Source organism: Myxine glutinosa, chromosome 8 (assembly GCF_964187855.1).
Source record: "Myxine glutinosa chromosome 8, kmMyxGlut1.1, whole genome shotgun sequence".
NCBI lineage: Eukaryota > Metazoa > Chordata > Myxini > Myxiniformes > Myxinidae > Myxine > Myxine glutinosa.
The window spans coordinates 63,665,718-63,674,715 of NC_136268.1; the positions used below are offsets into that span (position 1 = coordinate 63,665,718).

Genomic DNA, 8,998 nt, shown 5'->3' on the forward strand with positions numbered 1-8,998 from the left:
AGCAGGCCGTTCTTCATCCGTTTCAGCTGCACGACGCCTTGTCACGCGCGTAACGTCGCGTGTCAAGCGAGCAGCGCGTTCTTCATCCGTTTCTTCTGCTCGACGCCTTGTCATGCGTCCAGTGTTGTCTGCCAAGCGAGCAGTCCGTTCTTCATCCGTTTCAGCTGCACGACGACTTGTCACGCGTCCAGTGTTGTCTGCCAAGCGAGCAGTCCGTTCTTCATCCGTTTCAGCTGCACGACGCCTTGTCACGCGCGTAACGTCGCGTGTCAAGCGAGCAGCGCGTTCTTCATCCGTTTCTTCTGCACGACGCCTTGTCATGCGTCCAGTGTTGTCTGCCAAGCGAGCAGTCCGTTCTTCATCCGTTTCAGCTGCACGACGACTTGTCACGCGTCCAGTGTTGTCTGCCAAGCGAGCAGTCCGTGCTTCATCCGTTTCAGCTGCACGACGACTTGTCACGCGCGTAACGTCGCGTGTCAGGCGAGCAGCTCGTTCTTCGTCAGATTCCATTGCGCGTGCACGAAGTGCAGCTTCGTTCCGTCGTTCTCGTAAACGACGACTCGATTGGGGCATTGTCTTTATCTACAATCTATCTATAAGATAGACAGTAAGTATATAGACGGTAAGTATAATATAGATAAGATAGAATAGATAGATCTAACAATAAGACAGTGGTAAGATACAATCGAGACAGTAACTCGGCACTTTCGTAAGGCTGGAAGTGAAGTCTTCACTGTCCGGAAGTTCGCATGTCGCAGTTACGATTATTCGCCATTTAGTGTTAATGCCCAATTATTCAATTAGCGCCAACGTATTTTGGCTTTTTGCAATTTAATCGCAAGGAATCAATCAATTCAATTAAAAAAATGAAAAGGAAAAACATTAATAGCCTACGCAACAACGTGTTCTGTGATTGGCTGCCGGAAGTGAAGTCTTCACTGTCCGGAAGGTCGCATATCGCAGTTACGATGAATCGCAAATTAGTTTTAATTAGTTTTAAAACATAGTTTAACGCCAACATAGTTTGCCAACGTGAAATAAATGAATACGCTCTCAAATGTGCCGTCCGAGGCAGAGTCTGTTCGGCACGTTCGGCACACGTGATAGCTCGCTGCTCTCTGATTGGTTGAATCGTTTTTTGGACATAGCTCGGTAACTACTTCTCCGATTAATATGAAACCTTGAAAAGGCACATCCTCAGGTCCCCAGCAATATACCTGGCAAGGTTAAAGTATATCGGACCCGTGGTTGTCGAGAAACAGCGGTCACAGACACACAGACATACACACAGACAAACACACAGACAAACACACACACACACAGAGATTACTGGAATTATAGATAGATTATCGTGATAATGAGGTCCATTATCTTGATATAGGTTTTTCCATTATTGCCCAGGCCGAGTACAAGCATACGTTTAATTAATTGAAGAATGTCTTGTCTATGGGAACCTGTGTATAGCATATGGTGCAATGTTTGGAAGAGGGACTTTGTTTTCAATGTATCATGTTCTCATCCATCCACCTCTGACTGTAGTCCTTCTCCACTAAGAGCATGGTATTGCATTGTGGAGTATATCCTGTCTGCATTCATGTGAATGGCTCCCTAGGGGTTTTGCTTATTACCCTCGCCAGAGGAGAGGGTATTGCATTTGAGTCCGTTTGTTTGTTTGTCTGCACAAAATAAATATGATTTTCTCTTCAACAGTTGGTCCGATTGACAGGAAATTTTCACCATATGTGCAACTCCACCTGTAGAATTTTTAAGTTATAAATATGATGTCATATGTCACGTGGTATGGCCGCCATCTTGGAAAAACCGAAAAGCTTTGCACCTCTATCTCCGAAAGTGCTGCATAGAAAAAATTGAGACATGGCTCATTGTAAAGAACTCTCCATGGGGAATAAAATATGTTAATAATGATGTCATAGGCGTCTCCATTATGACGTCATAATTCGACAAGTACAAAACTTCATCCGATCAAGATGAAATTTATTGAACATCATCTAGAGATAAAGTGGTGGAGAAAAAAAAAACAACGCGTGGTTCGGCCGCCATATTTGTTTTAACACAAAAGCCTTAAAAACCACTGAAAATACGTCCTGGTGAGGGTCTGCAATCTCTGATTGCTCTTGTTTATATTTTGTCGACATTATACAGGCATTTCAAACTATATGGGTGAGTAAATATGAAATCACATTGCAGATGACAAGCCAAATCGTTGGGCTGTCAAGATAGCCGAGAAGTATGCACACTCCCTTCTGAGCTGTCTTTGCAGGCGCAGGGCGATTAATCATGTGCGCCTTCCCTCGGATGGATGTTAAACTGAGCGTCCTGTCTGCCGGCATTAGTTGGTGGACGTAAAATATCCCATGGTGTCCTTTGTGAAGAGTGTGCGAGCTATCGCCAGCACCATGGTCAAATATAAAATACCTGCTCTAACCTACAGAGGGCACAGCAGTGCCCCCACCCCACCCCAACCTTTTTGCAGCATACAAAAGCAAAGGAAAGCCAAAATCGTTTTCTGGGTAGGTAGATCAATGAAATGTTTTATTTTATTTTTTTGTTATACTATTAAAAACATTTTACCTGTTAAGTTATTGAATGAATGAATGATCGTTTTAAGGCCATTTCCCCCGCCAGAGCAGGGGTTAGCCAGAGCAGGGGTTAGCCTGTTAAGTGTTAAGTTAAGTTATTATAAGCAGGGGCCTGTGGGGGCAGGTTGCACAGACAAAATTTCAATGCAATGTTATTTTTAAGCGATGAAGCTGCTTCAATATTTGGCTATGTCCGTCCGTCAATAATGAAGACAAACCTTTCTAACCCACCGTTTTTTAATTCTAAAAGGTAATTCTAATGGGCTTCGTTTGCTTCGCCTATTTCATATGAAAAATGCCAAACTGAACTGCGGATACGGGTGCAGTTTTATTTATTTATTTTTGTTTGTTTGTTTGATTATTTATTTATTTATATATTTTTTCTATTTATTTATTTACATTATTTATTATTATTATTTTCAAAATTTTAAAAATATATATTTTATGCCTTTGTTTATTCATCTGAAGCATTATTTTATTTTGCTTCAGTATGCAGAATTATTTAATTTGTTCATTCCATTGGCCTTTCTGCAGCAGGGGAGAGTAAATTGCTGTTTGTCCTCTGTTATATAATTAACCTCAAACCACTATAATCTTCAGCCAACCTCAAATGTGTGATGCACGCACACACACGCGCATGCACACACATCCATATACTCACGAAGGTGGATATTATGAGACCTGGCAGGGCTCCGTTCCACCTTCTGAAAGCCGCATATGGAGATAACCTCTAAGCCCCATCTATCTCCAGCCTGCACATAGGGTCTATTTCTATTTTCTTATTTTACTGAAACAATCTCTATAATCATTGCCAATGTTGCACATCAAATGTGTCACCGATTCTTCTTGGAGAAACACCTGCCTACGGCGAACGTCAGCTTTCATTCGAGTTTCTAACCAAAGTCGAAAAAACATTTTAAAAATTTCATCCTTTGCACTACTGCCATAAAGGTCACTCACAACCTCTCATCTGCATTACACCCACCTGCACAAAGGTCACTCGCAACATCTCATCTGCATTACACCCACCTTCACAAAGGTCACTCACAACATCTCATCTGCATTACACCCACCTGCACAAAGGTCACTCACAACATCTCATCTGCATTACACCCACCTGCACAAAGGTCACTCACAACATCTCATCTGCATTACACCCACCTGCACAAAGGTCACTCACAACCTCTCATCTGCATTACACCCACCTGCACAAAGGTCACTCACAACCTCTCATCTGCATTACACCCACCCGCACAAAGGTCACTCACAACCTCTCATCTGCATTACACCCACCCGCACAAAGGTCACTCACAACCTCTCATCTGCATTACACCCACCTGCACAAAGGTCACTCACAACCTCTCATCTGCATTACACCCACCTGCACAAAGGTCACTCACAACCTCTCATCTGCATTACACCCACCTGCACAAAGGTCACTCACAACCTCTCATCTGCATTACACCCACCCGCACAAAGGTCACTCACAACCTCTCATCTGCATTACACCCACCCGCACAAAGGTCACTCACAACCTCTCATCTGCATTACACCCACCTGCACAAAGGTCACTCACAACATGTCATCTGCATTACACTCACCTGCACAAAGGTCACTCACAACATGTCATCTGCATTACACTCACCTGCACAAAGGTCACTCACAACATCTCATCTGCATTACACCCACCTGCACAAAGGTCACTCACAACCTCTCATCTGCATTACACCCACCTGCACAAAGGTCACTCACAACCTCTCATCTGCATCACACCCACCGACCATGTCGTCTTTCGCCCTGTCACTTATTGATGAAGCATTTAATTACTCGGTGAATGAATGTTTAAATGTATTCTGTCATCTATATTTTATTAATGTCTTTTGGTAGTAATTTTGATTTTGTGTTCATTCTGTTTGATGAAGCACGGGAAACAACCCTCATTAAAGCCACATTTAAATTCAGCCTAATTGATCGCAGAGAGGAAAAATCATTATTTTAATAAGTATGTTAACCACCTGTCATGTCAATTTGTCTCGTATGTGGTGGAATGCTCACTATCTTGGCACTAGCCTGGATCTGTGCAAATACATTTGCTCGTTGTCTTGTCCAAGTGACGTATATTATTTCATTTCATTACTTGTAAAATCGAAGATTTTTCAAGTATATTGGTTGGTCTTGTGCGTTATTCTCTTTGTCAATCGCCTACAGGTCACAATTCCAAACCGATCGTCATGAAACTTTACTAAGTTGTACAGGTTGTCACAACTGAAGAGCCTGTTGATTTTGAGGTGAAAGGTTATTTTGAGGTCTAATTTCTGAAATCATCACTTTTCATCCTATTAACTTGAAAATTAAACAGTAATTCCATAGTGCCTCACTGAATTGGGAAACCAACTATTTTTGAGGTCAAAGGTCAACTGAAGGTCAAACTTCTAATATCAATTTTCATCTGAAAAATCATCAACTTTAAACCGATTGACCTGAGCTTTGATTAAGATAGTCAATTTTAATCTTAATGATATGGACATTTTAATGTATCCATAGCAACTTTATATTTGGGGGGGAGGGGGGGGTGAGGGGTGGATTTTGCAAGTATTGTGCTCAGCATGACCTCTTCCTGTTAATTAGTTCGTGATCATTTTTTATTTGTCAGCAACATAAATTAGTTGATGTTGCAATTTTTTCCTGCTATTATTCACTCCAACTCGAAAAGAATGAAGCATGTTTATGTTTGTACTTCATGAAAATCGAATTGGTAAAAAGGTGAACCATGAAAGAAGCAAATAAAATGATTGCTTTATTGTACTCCTGCATTAAGAAAAATCGATCTCCATCCTCTTCCAAATTGATTTGGTCTGTGCTGGCCTATCCCAAGCCCATGTGTTTTAAATGACTTGTATTTATCTTGCTTATGATGCCTGAAGGCACAAATTGCATTGTGAAACCATTTGAAGGCAGGTCCCACTGTTACAATGACGAATAATGTATGGATGCACTCTAAAAATACAGTGGACATTTTCTCATTGATTGCATTAGAACTGGTTGTAGTGTTTCGGCTATGTCACGTCGAATATGGAGATGATCTCAAATCTCTTCTTCTTCCTCTGAAGAAGAAGCGGCTTCCTCTTTGAGCTTCATTTTCTTATTTGAGCTTCATCATCTTCTTTGAACTTTATCTTATTCTTCTTTGAAATCTACCTTCTTTGAAATATATATTCTTTTTCTTCGAACTTTTTCCTGGAGTTTCATAATCTTCTTTGCGCTTGATGTTATTAACGATGATATAATTGATTGTTAAACTTGGTTTTGTTTGATCCTCATAGATTGGCTGTTGTATGCATTTTTGTTTTCCTACCCAGGTGCTGTTGGATATGTGGGGACAAGTGCCTTTGTTCGCAAGATTTACACCAATGTGAAAATTGATTGAAAAGTCATGAAATGACCAAATGGAATGAAGAGTAAATGCAATGCGGTGAAGCTGCTTTGAGTACCCAAGAAGGAATTAACGATGTCATCAATATTTTTGTTACACTGTGAGGCGAATTGCATGGATCTGCATAGGTTTTGGCTGTCATTTTTGAGCTGGGGATTGTGGGGAGGGACTCTTTGGTGAAAGATGATGTGAAGGCACGACGAGTTGATTTTAATAACACTGTATGATGATCTCGGCGTGATTGGCGTCTTTTGCATACTTGTGTATGCACTGGCTTCACCAAGAGGGCATCTGCTCGAGATGTTTCTTGGTAACCTTTGTAAGCTTCAGATATTTGTACTTGATGTTTACTTTTTCTTGTTTTGGGTCTTTCCGTAGGCAATTCCTGCACAGGTTGCTAATTTCATTGCTCTGTGAACCATATATATATGAATACAATTTTTTTAAGGTCTGGAGGCGGGGGTTGAAAGTTGGGTTCTGTCTGTCTGTCTTTTGTGTTTCTTATGAAAAGGTGAATTCTAGCTACGAGGGAGTGAGTGGGATGGGGCGGAGGTGCCTTGAAGTCGTTTGGTCTCCACAATTTGGCAAATTAATGCAATTTCAAAGTTATGAGTTTTGCATTTGGGGCCTTTCTTCAAATTTTAAGGTAAGTATTCAAATTGATTGTGCACTGCGGCAGCTTGGTTACTTTTGTGTTAGTTCAGGTACAAAACCACACCACCCGCTTCTGGTTTGCCTCATTATTCCTCCTCTTGTCTTTTGTTGTTCTTTCTCCCTCTTTCTCCCTCTTTCTCTATCTTTACACTTGATCTTTTCAAAAGGAAGGGTTTCACCAGGAATTAATCACCATATATATATATAGGTGCAAGGTGCTTCGCTGTATATACTGGGCTGTGATCACTATTCACAAAGCAAGAGTTTTATCATGACCTGCTGTGTTGCCGGAATTCTGAAATACAGGCACGTGTTGTGGAACTGGGGTGTTCGGGCTTTTTTTTTTTCTTTCTTTTTTTTGCATATACTGTATACCTTTCCATAATCCCTCGAGCTGCAAATTTTCCTTTCATAGGAAGTAGTTTTCCTAAGCAAGCTCACACATTTTGCTTCACACTGTGCTGGCACTTTTGTACATTTCATTTGCTGTTTCAGGAGGAAAGAAAAGCAAAACGAACATAATTTTCAAACAATTACGCCTGGCTGTTGCATGCTCGAAATAACCTCGCGATGCTTTTTTTAATAGGGCTGCGAATTTGATGCTCGCTACTTTTATTCTTTTGCATCCTGCATCCCACGTTATTCCAGTTTTTTGTGTTTGATAAAAGGAGCACTGTTGATATTTATTTGGGCATGGTTAAATGCAACACCAGCGCTCCTCCCTCCACCTTCTGTCTCCCCCCCCCCCCCCCCCCCCAAACGGAACATTTTAGAGCCGGTTTTATTGTTTGTCACAAGCAATTTGTCAGGGGGGTAGTTATCTAAACGGTGCTTGTCCAAAGGTCGGCATCGAATATTGTTGACCGAAATTGATTGGATGTTTTATGAGAAATGTTCCTTCAGGTTTGGGAATGAATGTCTTCAAGTGTGAAAATCCTTCAAAGTTTTGGATATTGTGTTTCGATGAGACTGAGCCCGATGAGGGTAGAATGGCTTTCATGTGCCCGAACATGCCTGATCATGGTGAGACTGATGCAATCTGTTATTCTGAGTTGGTTCTCTGGTGTTCATAATAAATAAGAAAGGGTAACATATGACTTGCTCATGATTATTGTTATGTATTTATTTGTTGTTGTTTTTTGGTGAATGGGGAAACGACTCGTTTTGGAAATCGAGATATCGGCTTCGATGCAATTGTTCTTCTCTTTATGATGATGACGATTTTTTTTTTCAGCCCTGCTTTGGGTTTGTGCATTGGGTTTGGTGCTTGCAGCAGGACAAATGTCTAAGATAATTTGCGATGCAAACTCCGGTAGGCCATCCCGAGAGGCTGAAGAGAATAACAGTATTATTTGCAGGGTTGTCCACACTTGTGAAAGTAGGTGTGCGTTGAATGAGAAATAGTTGTCTTTGCCCGACACAATGGCCTCCAAAGTGTCCTGTGCTGCCATATTGACTGGGGCCATCAGTTTGGCATACCGTTCAACATGAGGCAATGGCATCTTTATGAAGGCCTGTGTCGGCAGACAAGATGAACATTCGATCATTAGCCCCGTTCGGCCGGCTTCAATTGAAAGCTAAAGTATGTTTATTGGGTTAATTAAGTTTACACATATAATAGTGGCTTAATGTAACTTTATAGTTGAGGAAGGGGGACAAGAAGTTTCCAATCTTGCGTATGTTACAAAAATTGATCATCACCTTGTGCCTTGTCCCATTAGTGGTTTAAATAACCGGTTAGCCAGGCTTTTGACATTCATTGAAATATTTGGACAGGCATTTGGAATATATGGCCAATGATTGCTCTTTAATGTCAAACAGCAAGTGCAAGCAGATGTTACATCTGGCTTAACATCCCCTCTGAAGGATTGCATACTCATCGATTGCATACTCGGTGCACTTCCTTTGAATCATCCAGAAATCGAACTCGGTCTAGACAGCTCAAAGGCAAGTGCGTGACCTCTGAACCTTGTTGTTGTTGGTGTTTTTGGTGTTTATTCAATTGAAACATTGCAAAACATGAATTAGGATTGCTATTGAATTGCATTTGGTACTTGTATGAATATGAAATTGCCTTGTATGGATATGAAATGGAGGAATTTTCTTCCAAGAAATTCCATGGATTTTGTTGATTTCTCACATATGGAGATATGTTGGAGATTTGGACCCCCCTTACTCCCCCATCCCCTTCTTTTGACCACCTCTGTTCATCAGGGTGCTGGCAAGAGCTTGCCTACACTTTGCAAAAGACACTGGGAGATCTTTAATAGCCACCAATTAATGTGAGCAGACAGGATGCTCAGCTTAACGC

The 8,998-nt window shown here is 41.2% G+C and overlaps 1 protein-coding gene across 2 annotated transcripts in view; it reads left to right on the forward strand.

Moving 5' to 3' along the window:
* The window catches only part of TM9SF3 (transmembrane 9 superfamily member 3), a 124,843-nt gene extending 117,062 nt beyond the window's left edge, over nt 1-7,781 (forward strand). For both annotated transcript variants that reach the window (XM_068124571.2, XM_078783339.1), the window contains one exon: nt 5,960-7,781. In XM_068124571.2, the coding sequence (XP_067980672.1) occupies nt 5,960-6,027 (68 nt within the window). In that variant the 3' untranslated portion in view covers nt 6,028-7,781. The remainder of the gene's footprint in view (nt 1-5,959) is intronic.
* Nucleotides 7,782-8,998: the final 1,217 nt, after the last annotated feature.